This window comes from Balaenoptera musculus, chromosome 2 (genome assembly GCF_009873245.2).
Source record: "Balaenoptera musculus isolate JJ_BM4_2016_0621 chromosome 2, mBalMus1.pri.v3, whole genome shotgun sequence".
Classification (NCBI taxonomy): domain Eukaryota; kingdom Metazoa; phylum Chordata; class Mammalia; order Artiodactyla; family Balaenopteridae; genus Balaenoptera; species Balaenoptera musculus.
In genome coordinates this window covers 99,648,424-99,666,549 of record NC_045786.1, presented here as the reverse complement: position 1 = coordinate 99,666,549, position 18,126 = coordinate 99,648,424, and the positions used below count along the sequence as shown (strand labels likewise).

The following is an 18,126-nucleotide window of genomic DNA, read 5'->3' as shown; positions in this document are numbered from 1 at the left end:
ATTTAGGGCTTTGCAATTTGCAAAGAGTCATACATACATGACCCCATTTAATCTTGTAACAGCCCCATCAGGTAGGTGGCAGGGAATGAGGAAGCTGAGGCTCAGAGGGTAAGCTCACGATTGCTGGGCGATTGATCTGGGACTTGGCGCTTTTTCTTCTGACTCTAAAATACCTTAATAGCCTCTTGGGAGGTGTGTTGTGAAGGGCCCCAGGCTCCTAAGCTGTGACATCAATAAGGAGATGAAAGCAGCCGGAAGATCATGAAGCATCTGAGCAAAGGCTCAGAATGTTGATTTGGGAAAGGGCGTGTGTGTGATACTGAGAGATCACTCTTGTCAGACTGGACAGATCCATGCTGGGGTGTGAGGGGAGAAGAGTTTAGGTGCTAGAAGGTAGATGTGGACTCTTCCTAGCCCTGGATGCTGCTTTCAGATCTCTCTCTTGTATGAGGGGCTGTGGGTGAGTGATGGGATTAATAACTCTCACTATCCCCAGGGGCGATGGTCTTCTTCTGGAGAGAAAAAGCCAGAAGACAAGGAATGGGCAGATGCTCAAATGCCTTTTTATAGTCTAAGCTTGGGAGAGGAGGAGGACGTGGAAGAGCTGACCCTGAAGCTCACCCCTGGGGACTCTGGCTCTCATCCTGAGCCTACTGACCAGGCCCTTCAGGAAAAGAAGGTAAAAGTCCCAGAGCTGGGGAGAGGTTGACGGTGGAGGGGAGGGCATAGCGAAGGTGGGTGGAGTGGTCACCAAAGGCTGGTCCCCTCCACAGATGGAAGGGGAAGGAACTCTGGTTTCTTACTTCCTAATCCCCTTTTCTGACCTCTCAGCCGGACAAACATCTGCCCGAATCTGGGTTCATTCTCTCTGTCTTTGGAAGTTGGCCTGAGTGGATGCTTAAGTTGGTCCTTATTACCTCTTTTCTCCTTTCTTCCCTCTCTTTCCCAATTCCCAGATGGTTCTAATGAGCTTTCTGTGTTCTACTCTGGTGTCAAATGTAAACACAAATGATGCAGCTTACTCTTCCCAGGCTTTCCTCCTCAAAGCCTGTAGTGAACTTGCCCCCTTGGAGCCTGAATTTATACTCAAGGTATTGTGACATGAAAGAGGGGATGGGAGTGGGAAGTTAGGAGGAAGGGAGTTTGGTTGTGGTGTGTGAGGGGGATGGTGAGCGGCTTTATACTAGGGGCTGAAGGAACTTTACTTAGGAAGGCGGTAGGATCTCTGGGTGAGCCTGAGGCCCAGTCCCTAGGGTTCTCTGAGGAGTGGGGGAAGATAGGATTGAGAAAGTGTATCCTAGGGTTTGTTTGTTTAGTAGGTACACAGGGTAAGTACACAATGCTAGGCCTTGAGGGTTATACCAACAGATAAAACGAAACTTGGATCTGGCTCTTAGGGAGTGTATGGTATTATTAGCGAAGCAAAAACGATCCCAAATATTAAATAAATGCAAATGGAGTAGTAGATAGTGAATGTTTCAGAAGCAGAAAAGAGAGGGAAAATGTTTCCTATGAAGCTTTGGAAGATGGCAGGATAAATCAGCAGTTTGAACCCTGGGTAAGTTTTTGATAGACATTGATGGTGGGAGGTCTTCCAAAGCAGGAAAGGACAAGGTTAAAGGCCCTTAAATTGGGATAAGTAGACTTAGGAGAAGACTGGTGAATAAGGGCTAGATCATGGAAGATGTAGAATGCCAAGCCAAGAGGCTTGGATTTTATATTCACAGACAATATGGAGGGCTCAGGAAAGGTTTTATGCAGGCAGATTAGATAAGCAAATTCGTTTATGGCATGGTGCTGTGCAGAAGTGGCTGAGAGGCCAGCGCTCCCTACCCTGTGCCCTAGGCATCTCTCTACGCCAGGCAGCAGCTGAATGTCCGGGATGTGGCCAATGAAGTCTTGGCCATTGCTGCCTTCTTGCCAGTCTGCCGCCCCTACCTGCGACGGTATTTCTGTGCCATTGTCCAGCTACCTTCTGATTGGATCCAGGTAGCCAGGTTCTACCAGGTATGGCATTCAGTTCCCTGACTTTTGACCCTCACTTGGTTCCCTCTCCTTTGCTCACTGCATCTGTGGAGAAAATTCTCAGACACTTTGGCCTGCCCTCAGCTGTCCTCAACCCTGGTGCCCAGACAGGACAGCTTCTCCTGGTACCAGGCTGAGTTGCCCAACAGGGAAAAGATAATTGAGAAGGGTTGGACTGAGTTTGAGAAAACTTGGTGTTATTCCAGACCTCGTGTTTACAGCGAAGAGAATAAGAATCTGAGAAGTCTGCCCTCAGGTCCAGGACCACAGAAATTGTCGTTGTAGAGCTGGGGCTGGGGACTTCCTATCCTGTGCTGTCACTTAACCCCAGGAAGTGCTCTCATTTTGTTTTGGAGGGTCTCGCTCCTGATGGTTTCTCGTCTCTCTGACAGCGCCTGACTGGAGAAGAGGAGGACAGTCTGGTGCCCCTGCCTGCCTGCCTGCGTGCTGCGATGACGGACAAATTTGCCCAGTTTGATGAGTACCAGCTGGCTAAGTATAACCCTCGGAAGCACCGGGCCAAGAGGCGCCCCCGCCGGCCACCCCGCCTTCCAGTCAGTCCCTGCCTCAACCCTGGTCATTCACACCCTAGGCCCTTTTCCCCCGGAAAGTGAGAGGGGTGAGGGAACACGCTGACCTCCTTAAATAGCTGACATGTTTCTACCACCAGGAATAGAAGGAGTCAGAGAAATGCAGAGGAGCTGGGTAGAGCTCAGAGGGCAGAGAGGGCAGGGCCCGCCTCTTTCCCAGCCAGTTTCCTTGGTGGTAGAGATGGGCCTTCAGGGCTATTGGAATGGGTCTCTCTAGGGACACCCTCCACTTCCCCTTTTGAAATGGCTTGTCCTGTCCCTACAGAAGGAGCATACATTTTCTGAGACACAGAAATACTTGCCAAAGTTCATTCGGCCTCTTCAAGATGAACAGAGGATGGTGAGTGCCTTGTTCTGGGGTTCTAAACGTACGCATGCAGTCTTTTCTCAACTAATATTTAGAAATGGAATTCCATTTGGTCCAGAAATACTATTAGTGGGTATGGTAGGCACATGCCAATGTCCTACCCGGATAATTCTCAGCTGTTGATTATGGGGTTTTGAGAGCCCCGGAAAAGGCTCCTTTTATTTCCATTTTGCTCTCCTTGGTGTCATACTTTACTGACAGATGGCACATCCAGCTGGATAAGTGAGTTTAAAACATTGTGAAATATCCACCTTCCATAGGAAGTTTTAAAAACAAACCAAACAAAGTTTTTTTCTTCTACTTTATTATTTTTTTTTTTAATTTATTTATTTATTTATTTATTTATTTATTTATTTTATCTTTTGGGGCTGCACTGGGTCTTTGTTGCTGCATGCGGGCTTTCTCTAGTTGTGGCGAGCAGGGCTACTCTGCGTTGCGGTGAGCGGGCTTCTCATTGCTGTGGCTTCTCTTGTTGCAGAGCACAGGCTCTAGGCATGCGGGCTTCAGTAGTTGTGGCACGAGGGCTCAGTAGTTGTGGCTCACAGGCTCTAGAGCGCAGGCTCAGTAGTTGTGGCGCACGGGCTTAGCAGCTCCGCGGCATGTGGGATCTTCCCGGACCAGGGATCGAACCTGTGTCCCCTGCATTGGTAGGCAGATTCTTAACCACGGCGCCACCAGGGAAGTCCCACAAAGTTTTTTTCTTGTACTTTAATAACAAGGCACTGGTCATAGCGGTTAAGAGCATAGAAGCTGGATTCAGACCACCTGGGTTTCAATCTCCCCACCTGCCCCCCCCACCGGTTGCTATGTGACCTTGGCCGAATGGCTTATTCTCTCTTGTCTCATTTTCCTCACATATAAAATGGGGATAGTAGCAGTACCTTCTTCATTGGGTTTTTGTGAGGATTAAATCAGTGACTGTATTTAAAGTATTTCTGACAATACCTGGCACTGAGTAAGTGATGATTTCATCATCATCATCATTAAAATAGATTTTTAGGAAAATATAGTAGTATTACAAGAAAACACATCCTCAGTTGGTCCATTGGTCTTTTCTCTTCATCCTATTAATACAACCCAAACTTAGCTCTTCTTTTTTTTTTTTTTTTTTTTTTAAATATATATTTATTTATTTATTTTTGGCTGCATTGGGTCTCCGCCGCTCTGCACGGGCTTTCTCTAGTTGCGGTGAGCGGGGGCCACTCTTTGTTGCGGTGCGTGGGCTTCTCATTGCAGTGGCTTCTCTTGTTGCGGAGCACGGGCTCTAGGCACGCGGGCTTCAGTAGTTGTGACACGTGGGCTCAGTAGCTGTGGCTTGCGGGCTCTAAAGCGCAGGCTCGGTAGTTGTGGCACACGGGCTTAGTTGCTCCGCGGCATGTGGGATCTTCCCGGGCCAGGGCTCAAACCCGTGTCCCCTTCATTGGCAGGCGGATTCTTAATGACTGCTCCACCAGGGAAGCCCCCAAACTTAGCTCTTCTAACATAGAAGATTCTGAAAGCCAGCTTCTTTCATTTTTTAACTCCTCACAGCCTACATTGTGCTGATGCCTCCATTTACATGCTTCAGGTCTCAGTGATTTACCTATTTATTTATTTTTAAATTTATTTATTTATTTATTTTTGGCCGCGTTGGGTCTTCGTTGCTGCGCGCGGGCTTCTCTCTAGTTGCGACGAGCGGGGGCTACTCTTTGTTGCGGTACGTGGGCTTCTCATTGCGGTGGCTTCTCTTGTTGCGGAGCACGGGCTCTAGGCGCGTGGGCTTCAGTAGTTGCAGTGCGTGGGCTCAGTAGTTGTGGCTCACGGGCTTCGTTGCTCTGCGGCATGTGGCATCTTCCTGGACCAGGGCTCGAACCCGTGTACCCTGCATTGGCAGGCGGATTCTTAACCACTGTGCCACCAGGGAAGCCCCAGGTCTCAGTGATTTAAATAAGAGCTTTTTTTCCCTCTCCCTCCCTCTAAGAACAAGGTGTTTTCTGTTTATTCAATCCCCATCTTGCTTTTCACAAACCAGTCATCCCATGTTAACTATTGATAGTTCAACCTTGTGTAAATGAAACACGGTGACCCCATAGACCTACTCTGTTATGTTCATCACAGAAGCTCTTGCTGTTGGAGAGTTTTGCCCTCTATTCCTATTCTTTGCCCAAAGCTACTTTGGGGAAAGAAATTACCATAGGTATAGGATAGTCTTGGTTTTTGTTTTCTGAAGAAAGTGACCATGGTCATAGATTGAATGACCCCTGTGGGACTTGTGGATATTTCCACAGTTTGAGGCAACCTGCAGTGCAGTGTCAGAGAAAAAGAATGAGCCAAGTTTCACCCTGAAGAAGTTGGTACAGAGACTGCACATCCATGAGCCTGCACAGCTTGTCCAGGCCCTGCTGGGCTGCAGGTGAGAAGATGCACCCTGAGCACACGCTCCATCTGGGTAATGCCCTGATTCTTCAACACCCATGGCCCCAATCCCTGTAGTTGGACCCCAGCAACATTAGTTTGGGCAGACCTGGCCTTAAATGTGACTCACTGGCTTTGACTGACTCACCATTCCTTTTCTCAGTTATTTTCAGCTGGCTTTGAAAGCATAAGTTTTTCCTCCTCTGTTCCAGATACCCCTCCAACCTACAGGCCTTTTCTCGAAGTCGCCTCCCGGGGCCCTGGGATTCTAGCAGAGCCGGGAAGCGGATGAAGCTTGCTAAGCCAGAGACCTGGGAGCGAGAGCTGAGCTTGTGGGGGAACAAAGCTTCCGTCTGGGAGGAACTCATCGGTAGAGTAACCTTGACCGTCACACTCCTTTCCTCTCTTCCTCATTCATGCCTCTACATTTTGGACCCTGACTAGAAGCTTTCCATGGCATGGTGCAGTTATTCTCTTACTTGGCAGTTCCATCACTGAAAATGATTGGATTTATCAGGTCTGCCATTGACCACACCAAAGTGAACAGTGGCACCTGCTTTGAGTAGCACTGGCATCATAGGTAGGTCATAATTCCAGACGTGGTTAGGTGATACACAGGCCTTTATCAACACATGACAAAAGCAATACCTTCTATCTGATTTCACTTGTGTCAATATCGGTGTAACACATCCAAACAAGGTAGGACTAGTACGTGGCATACTGGAATCTCCACCAAAACCCATTTTTTAGGACATGGATGTTTTAGGTAATTTGCCCACACTGATAAAAAGAATTCAAATGGGGAAGACCAAGTTACTTTCAGTCTTCTCTTTCTGTCTGTTTTTTTGCTAGTTTATTTTTAACTGTAGAAGGATCTTCCTATTCCACTTTTTCTTTTATGTCCTCTTTCATCTTTGAAGTCAACTTCCTTCTGTTGAAAAATACCTGACTGTAGCCCTTTTGACTGCTTGAGTTTTGTGGACTTCATATGTTGGAGCTTCAGAAGCCCAAGTTGGCTTTTATTGCTCTGTAAGCTGCCATTTATAGGTTGTACGCAGGGCAGCCCAAAAAGCTTAACTGCTTATCATTCCTCCCACTTTGGGGTTGTCACTGGTGCTGTATGTATCAGAATCACATGGGAATTAAAACACACACACACGCACACACACACACACACACACACACACACACATGCTTGACAGCTTATTCTGCAATGTTTGATACAACTTAGGGTAGAGTAGGATAAAGGAGCCTGGATGGCAGTCAGCATGTGTTGGTGATTCTAGTATGCATCATCTCCCCTTCCCTCCCTCTGCCTCTGAAAATTAAAACTGTGCTATTTATCTTGGTTGAGACCAATACCCATAATCTAAACCAGTGGTCTCCAGACCACTAGATCATTTATTGCAGAAACAATTTTTGGGATACACCAGCATATATGTATATATATATTTTAAAAACTTTTATACATGTACTAATCAATTATGTACTTTAGGAACTATATAACATATAATTATATAAATATAGATATGAAAATAAATATAAATAAAAATAAATATAACTATAAAATATAAGATAAAATATAATTAGATGTACAGATCCCTCTTTGGAAACCAGAGGCTCATTAACAACTCATTAATGAATTATTTGGAATGAAATCAGTGAATTTCTCAATCTGTAGGATGAACATTCATTTATTCATCTAGTCAATAAATATGATATTGAACTTAATTTCTTATCAAAGTGATCTAGAAAATCTTTCATACATAGCAACATTTGAGCAAAACTAATGAGTTGACAGAGGATGAAATAGTTCATGAGTTGTCACACATCATTTACATTGCGTATACAACATAATTGTTTTACACAGTCTGTAAATCAGAAGTATTATGATCGGAGAACCCCAGGACTTCCAGCAGGCTTAAAGCTTTCTAGCTATAATTCAAATGAGACTTACATCACCTTAAAAAAGGTACCACCACTTTCCCAATGAAAGCTGCTGATGGTAGGGCTAGTGCCTGGAATGTGGGTGGGGACTAATAGGCCTGGTCTGTAATGTAGTCTGAATGCATCTCTGGGTGGTAGCCAGGAAAAATATCACACCTCCTATTTATGTTGACCTTTATCTAAAAGAAAGAATGTTTCCAATGTTTACTATACATATTGAACCCCTGTAGTCACTTAGTTCATGTTACATGGTTATGTGTCATGTATGATAGTTGAGGCTTATTGAGGAAGAGGAGGAGTTCCACAATACAAGGGCATTGATGGGGCCCCCTCACTCTTTTTTGGTTTCTGCATAATGAGACTTGTTGCAGCTTATCTCTGAATTGTAAATGGATTTAGAATTATTATTCAGTATTAACCAAACTAACCCTCTAAAATTGACATAAGCCTTAAAAAGATTATTAAGAAGCTATGACTTGGGACTTCCCTGGTGGCGCAGTGGATAAGAATCTGCCTGCCAATGCAGGGGACACGGGTACGGTCCCTGGTCTGGGAAGATCCCACATGCCGCAGAGCAACTAAGCCTGTGCGCCACAACTACTGAGCCTGTGCTCTAGGGCCCGTGAGCCACGACTACTGAGCCCGCGTGCCACAACTACAGAAGCCCGCACGCCTAGAACCCCTGCTCTGCAACAAGAGAAGCCACTGCAATGAGAAGCCCGTGCACCGCAATGAAGAGCAGCCCCCGCTCGCCGCAACTAGAGAAAGCTCGCACGCAGCAATGAAGACCTGAGGCAGCCAGAAATAAATAAATAATTAAAAAAAAAAAAGAAACTATGACTTGAAGGTAATACTAATATCACAGGGACAAGTGAACAATAAAAAGTGACAGAAGTGAAATTCTGCTTCAGGGTGAATCTTTCTCACCTATCTTTATTTTATTTTTCTTTTATTATTTTTTTAATTAAAAAAATTGTTTTGGCTGTACCGTGTGGCATGCGGGATCTTAGTTCCCTGACCAGGGATCGAACCCGTGCCCCCAGCAGTGGAAGTGCAGAGTCTTAACCACTGAACCGCCAGGGAAGTCCCTTTTTCACCTATCTTTATTTTTTTAATTTACTTAAAAAAATTTTAAATTTATTTTATTTATTTATTTTACTTATATTTATTTTTGGCTGCATTGGGTCTTCGTTGCTGCGCGCGGGCTTTCTCTAGTTGCAGTGAGCGGGGGCTACCCTTTGTTGCGGTGTGCGGCTTCTCATTGCGGTGGCTTCTCTTGTTGCGGAACACGGGCTCTAGGCGCACGGGCTTCAGTAGTTGTAGCTCGCAGGCTCTAGAGCGCAGGCTCAGTAGTTGTGGCGCACGGGCTTAGTTGCTCCGCGGCATTTGGGATCTTCCCGGACCAGGGCTCAAACCCGTGTCCCCTGCATTGACAGGCGGATTCTTAACCACTGCGCCACCAGGGAAGCCCTCACCTATCTTTAAATAAAAAATGATGACTATTTAATCAGCTCATACAAGACATTGACCAAAAAACTTAAGAATTATCAAGAAGACTATTTGAAATATCAATTTACACTTACAGTTAATGGTGAACCTTTACTTTAAATGTATATCCTGCCTTGAAATATTAACTAATGATTGTACTACGTGTATATAATTTATAAGATTACACTAGGAAGTTTCTCTTTCAGCCATCTAAAAACTTTGGAAATCATTACTGTGGATTAGAGAATGTATTTTGCCTGTTGAGCCCAATCTCAGGGCTGGAGCCAGCAGAAAAAGTGATACCCTAAGTTGTTTATTGAAATAGCTAATCCCATAAACAGTGTTGATTAGGTTGTGCTCCAAGCCCAGGCAACCCAGTTGTTATCTTTCCAGACCTTTAAAACATTTTGGGTAGGATAGAGCATATGTTCGTACCTCATTTGCTCCGACCAGAACATTCTGCATGGCTCTGGTCTCTGACCTCTCTCACTCATCCTTTGTTTGCTTTTCTCACCCTATGTCCTACCTTCCGCAGACAGTGGGAAGCTTCCCTTCATGGCCATGCTTCGGAATCTGCGCAACCTGCTGCGGGTTGGAATCAGCACCCGCCACCACAAGCTTGTGCTCCAGAGACTCCAGCATGCTGTACGCGTGAGGGGCAGGGAGCCAGCCTTCTCCTAGTGGCTGGGGAAGGTCATAGCCACCAAGCTCTGTCCATATGGGCTGTAAACAGATACGGAGATTCAGATAGGTTGAGGGAGACAGGTTTGGGGGTTCATCATCCCTTTGAGTATAGAGTATAAGAACTTTCCCTTTTATTTTCTGAGATCATTTCTGTGATTTAACTAACTTCAGAGGGAGTCTGATATAAAAGAAACAGGGAACCTTCTGTTACTTCCTCTCCTTTCCTCGTATTCTCGCATGACATCTTTCTTTATTCTTCCCCACCTTTATCTAACGTCTATTTTGGTCTTCCTCACCTTCCCACAGATCTGCTAGAGTGGTTATCTCATCTTCCTGGTCCCTGGAGCCTCTGATGCTCCCCATGCTTCCTGGTCCTCTGCTCATGACCCCTCTCTTGCTTTGCAGAAGTCAGTGATCAACAGTCGGCAGTTTCCATTCAGATTCCTTAATGCTCATGATTCCATCAATGACTTTGAGGCTCAACTCAAAAAGAACGGTATTATCTCTCTTCTTCCAACTCCTGTTTGTCTGTCATGCCTGAGGATAGATGAGACAGCAGCACTGGTATTTTCAGCCTCTTGCCTTCCAGTCTCAGGGTATGGGGTGGGCAGAGGTCAGACACAGGCCAGCCCACAGGATCAGGACTCAGGACAGGCACTGATGGGAAGACAAGATGAGGGAATAGAAGCTGCCTGACTCACATACTTACCTGTCGCCACCCAGAGTTGCCACTTCCTTCCAACACAAAACTGATAAAGCAGATAATAATGAAAAACACAAGATATGGCAAGAAGTATGCCTATTCGGGGCAGTTTTGCAAACCAAGTCGTCGGGAACTTCGGGCAGCAATGATGATCCCCGTGATATATGGGCAGCTCAAGCGGAAGAAGCTGAAAATACACAAGGCCAGGTGTGTGTGTGAGTGTGTGCTATCTGGGAGCAAAGGGTGGGCAACAAGAGGCACCCTGAAAGGGCTTGGGAGTCATCTGGAAACCCAGCTTTTATTCTGCAAAGACATGCTTGTCAGTCATCCCAATGGCTGAGACTTGCCTGTTTCCAGCCTTCTCTCGCACAGCAAACCTTGTCTTTAACATTGTCCTGTAGAAAGATCATGAAACAAAATCTGTGTTTGGGCCTCCACTGTATTATCTGTGATTGCCTTATTGGTTTCTGTGGACTCCTTCAGCCTGTGTAGCACTTCCCTTCCTATTAGTACGTGATAGTGCCTCTCTGCTTATGCTCTGGTTCACATTTTCTTTCTTTTTCTTCTCTGTGATATCTGTTTGTTTTTCTTTTTGTTTCTCTCCTCTGTGTATTTTCTGACCCATTCACTTTCCTTTTTCTTTTGACACATGTAAAGATAGTTATCATCAAGCAGACTCAAAGTCAGGCATAAAACCTGTTCTGTAAGCTTGATGAAGTCCCAGCACTCTGTCCTTTTAGATGCATCCACAGTATCTTCATTCATTTTCATTCAAGACAAATGCAGGGCTCATCTAACCTTCTAGTAGGACTCAGTGGCCAGGACTCGCCTGAATCAGTGAATCAGTGGCAGAACATGGGGCCATTAAAGAATTAAGCTGAGGATGCAGTCCAAACAGGATGTCTTTGCTGGCCAGTTTGGTAGCCACTAGCCACAGGTAGCTATTGAGCACTTGAAATGTGGCTAATGGGAACTGAGATGTGCTAGATTTCGGGGCAGTGTGAAAAAGGATGTAAAATATCTCATTTGTAATTTTTGTATTAATTACATGTTGAAGTGAAAAAATATATATATATAAGGCTAAATTAAATGTAATATTAATGTGTCCTGTTTCTTTCTACTTTTTAAAATGTGGCTGCTAGAAAACCTTACATTACATGTGTAATTTCAATTTAATTTCATTTCATTAATTGTAATTTATTTCTACTGGATAGCACTGGTAGAGACTGCTGGATTCTCTAGGTTAAAAAAACTATGAAAAAATTTAAACATGTACAAAAGTAATGAGAATAATATAATGGACTCCCGTGAAACTGTTAGCCACTTTCAGTGAAAATCTAGATTTTATCAGCCTTCCTTTCCTGATCCCTCTCTTCCCTTCTTTTCTTTTTTTTTTGAAGATGTTTTAAAAAAACAAATGCCAAATAATATGATACATCTTATTTCACCCCTCCATATTTCACATGTGTCTCTTAAAACAGACATTTTCTTGTATAATCAGAATGTCATTAATATACCTAACGGAACTGAAAATAATTCCTTGGTATTATCGTTTACTAGCTAGTCTATATTCAAATTTGCCAGTTGTCTCAAAAGTATCATTTCACAGGTTTATTCAAATCAGGATCCAAACAAGGCATGCACACATTACATGTAGTTATTAAGATTTACTTAAATCTCTTTTAAATTAATTAATTAATTAATTTTATTTTTGGCTGCATTGGGTCTTTGTTGCCACGCACAGGCTTTCTCTAGTTGCGGCGAGCGGGGGCTACTCTTGGTTGCAGTGCATGGGCTTCTCATGGTGGTGGCTTCTCTTGTTGTGGAGCATGGGCTCTAGGCACGCGGGCTTCAGTAGTTGTGGTTCGCAGGCCCAGTAGTTGTGGCTCGTGGGCTCTAGAGCGCAGGCTCAGTAGTTGTGGCACACGGGTTTAGTTGCTCCGTGGCATGTGGGATCTTCCCGGACCAGGGCTTGAACCCGTGTCCCCTGCATTAGCAGGCGGTTTCTTAACCACTGTGCCACCAGGGAAGTCCCAGATTTACTTAAATCTCTTAAAATCTTTTAATTGTTTTCATGCCATTGACTTGCTGTGGAAATCAGGTTCAGGGGGCCCCACAGAATGTCCCATATTCTAGATTTGTCTACTTCTCCAGTGTCATCTCACTTGTTTCTGTATTTCGTGTACCCTGGGCATTATCTCTAAAAGCTTGAATAGATTCATATTTAACTTTTTTCTTACATGAATATTTCGTAGGTGATCCTTTGTACACAATGAGTAAGACCACCAGAATTTTTGTCTCCTGGTAGGACACAGGATCAGGAGGCACCAGAAGCCTAGTGGTCCCACTCATAGTGTTGATGATTGATCAGTGCTTTTAGGTTATGGTAGCCTGATTTCTCCACTGTAAAGTTAATGGTTTATCCACTTGATAGTCTATGCCCGAATCAATTGTTTCATTAGCAGTTGCAAAATGGGGGTTTTCTATCATTCCCATATTTATTAGCTGGAACTCTAAAAAGAACTTCCCTCATGAACTAAAGCTATTTAGTTACTTTGAAATAGAGATTGTCTTGGAAAGGTGGGATGAATGTTTGATTCTTTCTCCTTTAATTGCCATTTTTTAGAGGAAGAAGTTAGCATGTGTTCTTTAAATTACAATGTAAAAATATGTAGCCTTAAATCTTGCCTCATGAAGTAAGTATGGATTGATGGCAAGCGATTTCAGAGAATGGGTCTTAAGATGACTTCTCTCCTGCCATGAGAATGGATTAGGATAGTCTTGTAGAATGGGGGCCAAGGGAAGCTCTGTCCCTGTTTTCTCTACTGACGTTGGAGATGGGCTGTGGAGGGGGTGAAGACTTTATACTTGAGTGGCAAGTTCTCATCTTCCCATCTGCCTCAAAGTGGCAAACAGTGACCCCCCTGTCTGTTTGTTTCCTGCCTGCAGACAGTGGAAATACGACCGTGCGATGCTGGCTCAGTATCGACAGGCCCTGGAGACAGCTGTGAACCTCTCCGTCAAACACAGCCTACCCCCGCTGCCAGGCCGCACCCTCTTGGTCTATCTGACAGATGCTGATGCAGACAGGATCCTTCCCAAGAGCAACCCACAAGGGGTAAAAGAATAAAAAGATGGGGTGATGTTGGTAGGATGCTGGAGATCCTGAGAGGCGTCCTGTTCCCAGACCTGGTTCTCCCAGGCAAACACTCAGAACTAAAATAAGTGACATGCATTTGCTTCCCAGTATCAGACCTTGGTTCCTAGGGATAATTCCTAGAATGTGGTCTCAAGCATGTTCGTGGATCGTAGCACTAACCTTTCACATTTGGCTGGTCCTTAATACTCTCTAAATTTCTGTCACCAAAATATGTGTCACTTTCACCTCCTTACATCCCAGTGTTGAATTTGGGCAGGGATCCTGGCCCTTCTCCACCTTCCTACCTGGTCAACTCTTCCTGGGCTGCTGAAGCTGCCCCATCTTAACTGGGGATTTTGTCCACTTTTCCCCAACCAGTGGAGATGTTTGGCCTCTAGAGCTGGGTGGGCAAAGGTGGATTCTAAAATAGGGGAGTCTTATTTTACCCTGATGCTTGTCCAATCAGCCCCCTCTGAACTACGTGCTGCTGTTGATTGCAATGATGATGACACGGACAGAGCAGGTGGATCTCTTGCTGTGTGGAAGTGGCACTTTGAAGACTGCTGTGATTAAGGCAGAGGAAGGTATCCTGAAGACTGCCACCAAACTCCAAGCTCAAGTCCAGGTCAGACACCCACCGTGCAAATATATGTGAATAGACAGAGGCCTGGGAACAGCCTGACTACGAAAGGCTTGGTTATACTCAGTTTAGAAGATTTCTTTCTTTCTTTTTTTAAAAAATATTTATTTATTTATTTGGTTGCACCAGGTCTTAGTTGCGGCAGGTGGGCTCCTTAGTTGTGGCTCCCGGGCCCCTTAGTTGCAGCTCACCAGCTCCTTAGTTGCAGCACACAGGCTCCTTAGTTGTGGCATGTGAACTCTTAGTTGCGGCATGCACATGGGATCTAGTTCCCTGACCAGGGATGGAACCCAGGTCCCCTGCATGGGGAGCACAGAATCTTAATCCACTGCGCCACCAGGGAACTCCCTCAGTTCTGAAGATTTCTTGAGCAGACTATAGTATTTGTTGTTTAATGATCATCTCCCATGCAACCACACGACACGAGTCTCTTTCCTTCAGGAGTCGGATGGAAAGTGTGAATGGTCCCTGCCTACTTTTGGGAAGTACTTGCTGTCCCTGGCTACCCAAAGGGTCCCTGTGAGTACTGCCCAGTCCCTGAGAAACCCTCCCCTCCCCAACATTTTCCTCCACACTGATGTATCTCATTTCTCAAAGCTTCCTTGCACGCTATGCACAATACCCTGCTGGCTGCAACCCCCTACTCAGTGGCATGCTGGTAAATATTTAACAACCAGCAATCTGGAAAAATAAATCTTGGTTAATAGCATTTGCTAATTTCCATGATGTAAATACTCCTTCCATGGCTGATTTCAAGCTACCAACGTGCTGTCAGTGAACACAGAGTGGGGAAGAGGTACTCAGAGGTACTCAGTAGCACAGTTTGTATAGTATTTCCACAGTAGAGATAAAGTAAATGTAAATAAGGTCAAGAGTAGATAATAGTGAAATGTAGTAAAATAATTAGGAAGTAATGATTTTTTAGTATTTATTACCTTTGTTTTTAAAAAAATTTATTCAATTATAAGCTTATACAATTTAATATTTAATGGCGGTTCGTGTTTAACAGCTGGCTCACAGAATTCCTAAAAGTTTGACAGTCAGCTCTTGTCAGCCTGAATGACCAGCTACACACTGCCCCACCCCAAACTCCACTTTATGTTAAATTTTTATTATTTTTATTAAAAATTAAAAAAATTATAATACAATTTTTAAGGCTACTTTCCATGTACAGTTATTACAAAATATTGACTATATTCCGCCTGTTGTACAATACGTCCTTGAGCTATCTTATACCCAGTAGTTTGTACCTCCCCCCCCCCACCCCATATTATCCCCCTGCCACTGGTAACCTCTAGTTTGTTCTCTGTATCTGTGACTCTGCTTCTGTTTTGTTTTATTCACTAGTTTGTTGTATTTTTCAGATTCCACATATAACTGATATCATACAGTATTTGTCTTTCTCTGTCTGACTTATTTCACTTAGCATAATGCCCTCCAAGTCCACCCATGTTGCTGCAAATGGCAAAATTTTGTTCTTTTTTATGGCTGAGTAGTATTCCATTGTGTGTGTGTGTGTGTGTGTGTGTGTGTGTGTGTGTGTTTATGTGTGTATGTATACATGTATATACACACTAAATGTATATACATACACCACATTTATATATAATGTATGTGTATATATATATATATATATATATATATATATATACACACACATACACACACCATATTTCCTTTTTTTTTTTTTTTTTTTTTGGCTGTACCATGTGGCTTGTGGGATCTTAGTTTCCCAACCAGGGATTGAACCCAGCCCCTCAGCAGTGAGAGCACGGTATTCTAACCACTGGACCGCCAGGGAATCCCATATACCACATTTTCCTTATCCATTTATCTGTTGATGGACACTTAGGTTGCTTCCATGTCTTGCCAACCCCAAACTCTACTTTGATGCCCCTCAAGTCAGGGTGGAGTGGGCTTTCCCACCCTGAGTGCTCTCAGAAAAGGCCATTTTCCCCCCACCTCAGAGTTCTCCTAATTCCCCAGTCCTCAGAGACCTGTCTCTTGATGTCCTGAGCTCTTTGGTACCTCTACTATCCCTCTGTTCCTCATCTTAGCCCCTCCCTTTTCATCTTACAGGTGGACAGGGTCATCGTCTTTGGCCAAACTACAAATGAGAAACTGATAAATGCAGCCAAACAGCTTTTCTGGCAGCACGTGAATCCCAAGTGCCTCTTTGTTGGTGTTCTCCTAAGAAGGACAGGTTACCTGTAAGGGCGCTCACATTCCTTGCCCAGTGCCAGCAGATAGAGATCCATATTTCCCGTCTACCTCTACTAAAGCGTGGGACACTCCCACTCACCAGACCCCTCCCCAGTTCTGTCTCTTACCTCTATTGCACTTCAAGTGCTAGAACCTTCTCTGAAGTCTTCAGGCTGGCTCCATACCCCTTCGTGATGGTCCACCCCAGTCCCAGCCTAGCACAGAACCCTATTAAAAGTGCACAGGTAGGGTGTCCATCCTAGGATGTTAGGGGCAGTGACTCTGTGTTCTTGGCACTGTTTCTGACTGGTAGTGACTACTCTTCCTTTACCAGATACACAGATTTGAATCCTAATGACGTGACACTCTCAGGCTGCACTGACGGGATACTGAAGTGAGTACAGGATGGACACTGGAGAGGTTGGGGGCTTTGTTAGAACATCTTTTAGAGATTATCTGTGGCCTCTGCTCTGTTCACTTCCTTTTTTTTAAATAAATTTATTTATTTTATTTTTGGCTGCGTTGGGTCTTCATTGCTGCGTGCGGGCTTTCTTTAGTTGCATCGAGCGGGGGCTACTCTTCGTTGCGGTGTGCGGGCTTCTCATTGCGGTGGCTTCTCTTGTTGTGGAGCATGGGCTCTAGGCGCATGGGCTTCAGTAGTTGTGGCACACGGGCTTAGTTGCTCCGCAGCATGTGGGATCAGGAATTCCTGGACCAGGGATCGAACCCATGTCCCCTGCATTGGCAGGCAGATTCGTAACCACTGCACCACCAGGGAAGTCCCCACTTCCTTTTTAAAGCAAGATAAAAGTTCATTCCTCTTTTACAGCTGTAAAAGGCATGGCAACAGCACAGTATTACAGGGACCTGGGCATCTTCTATCTGTTGCTCTACCATCCTCAAATACTCTGCTTCCACCTCATAGTTCATGATGGCTGCTCCAGCTCCAGCCATTATTTTTGTATTACATCTAGCAGGAAAGGAGAAAAGGGGACATGGGAGATTGTGCTGTCTGCTTTTAAGGGAACAACTCAAGAGTTGGTCACGTCACTTCTATTCATTCTCTGTGGCCTCTGTTCCATTCCGTTTCAGAGGAAATTCCATGTTAACTTTATTTATTTATGCCAGATCCAGAAATCTTTTAACTTTGTTTTTCTCTGCGCTACTAGGATTCCCATTTATTTGGTTTTTTCCCCTGTCTTTTCCTTTGGATGCCACCCATTGCCCCCTACTCCTGTTAGGAAGCCTCATACACTTCCCTCCCTCTCCAGGGAGCTTTCATGGCTGCTACAGAGCTGATCAAGCCCAGACTGGAATAATCTTAATCTTTACATCTTCATTCAGCCCAGTCGCCCCTGGCTCAACAGAAAGCCTATGATAACCATGCACACAGCAGAAGAGGCTATAACTGGGTTTCTTCTTTGTTCTTTCATTCCTGTGGTTCTGCTGCCTCGCTTATTTTAAGTCTACATTTACTGTTTATGGTCATCTTCTTAAGGAGCTCCAGTTAACTGGGTGAACCTAATCTAGCCATATCTTTGTCCCCTACCCCCTTGGAAGATCTTCCTGATTCTCACTCTGCTATTTTGCTCTCATGTATTTTGTCACTCTTTATGTCAGGTTCATTGCAGAGCGTGGGGCCTCCCGCCTTCTAGAACATGTAGGCCAAATGGACAAAATATTCAAGATTCCACCACCCCCAGGGAAGACAGAGGTCCAGTCTCTCCGGCCACTGGAAGAGAATACTCCAAGCCCCTTGGCTCCTGTTTTCCAGCTTGGGTCAGTCTGTGTTTTATGCCTTTGTGAATTGGGAGGGGCTTCAGTCGAAACCTAGAGAAACTCAGGTGACTGAAATTCTGACTGTAGGGATGCTGCTTGTTCTATTCGCTGAGGAATGCCTCCTCTTTCCCAGGTAGGGGTGTCTCTAACACAGACGGTGAGCATGCC

The 18,126-nt window shown here is 44.7% G+C and overlaps 1 protein-coding gene across 9 annotated transcripts in view; it reads left to right on the top strand.

Annotated features, from left to right (window-relative positions):
- Positions 1-18,126, top strand: part of TEP1 (telomerase associated protein 1) — a 41,200-nt gene that overhangs the window by 6,497 nt on the left and 16,577 nt on the right. For 8 of the 9 annotated variants that reach the window (XR_005018673.1, XM_036842400.1, XM_036842401.1 and 5 more), the window contains exons 3-18: positions 497-679; positions 957-1,091; positions 1,846-2,007; positions 2,418-2,579; positions 2,881-2,955; positions 5,250-5,374; positions 5,589-5,746; positions 9,347-9,456; positions 9,901-9,991; positions 10,219-10,405; positions 13,148-13,316; positions 13,804-13,962; positions 14,419-14,496; positions 16,057-16,187; positions 16,514-16,573; positions 17,800-17,958. Coding sequence is in view for 8 of the 9 variants with exons in the window: in XM_036842400.1 (XP_036698295.1) it covers positions 497-679; positions 957-1,091; positions 1,846-2,007; positions 2,418-2,579; positions 2,881-2,955; positions 5,250-5,374; positions 5,589-5,746; positions 9,347-9,456; positions 9,901-9,991; positions 10,219-10,405; positions 13,148-13,316; positions 13,804-13,962; positions 14,419-14,496; positions 16,057-16,187; positions 16,514-16,573; positions 17,800-17,958 (2,144 nt within the window). In the remaining variant the exon portion in view is untranslated. The remainder of the gene's footprint in view (positions 1-496; positions 680-956; positions 1,092-1,845; positions 2,008-2,417; positions 2,580-2,880; positions 2,956-5,249; positions 5,375-5,588; positions 5,747-9,346; positions 9,457-9,900; positions 9,992-10,218; positions 10,406-13,147; positions 13,317-13,803; positions 13,963-14,418; positions 14,497-16,056; positions 16,188-16,513; positions 16,574-17,799; positions 17,959-18,126) is intronic. The other variant, XM_036842402.1, reaches the window with a different exon arrangement.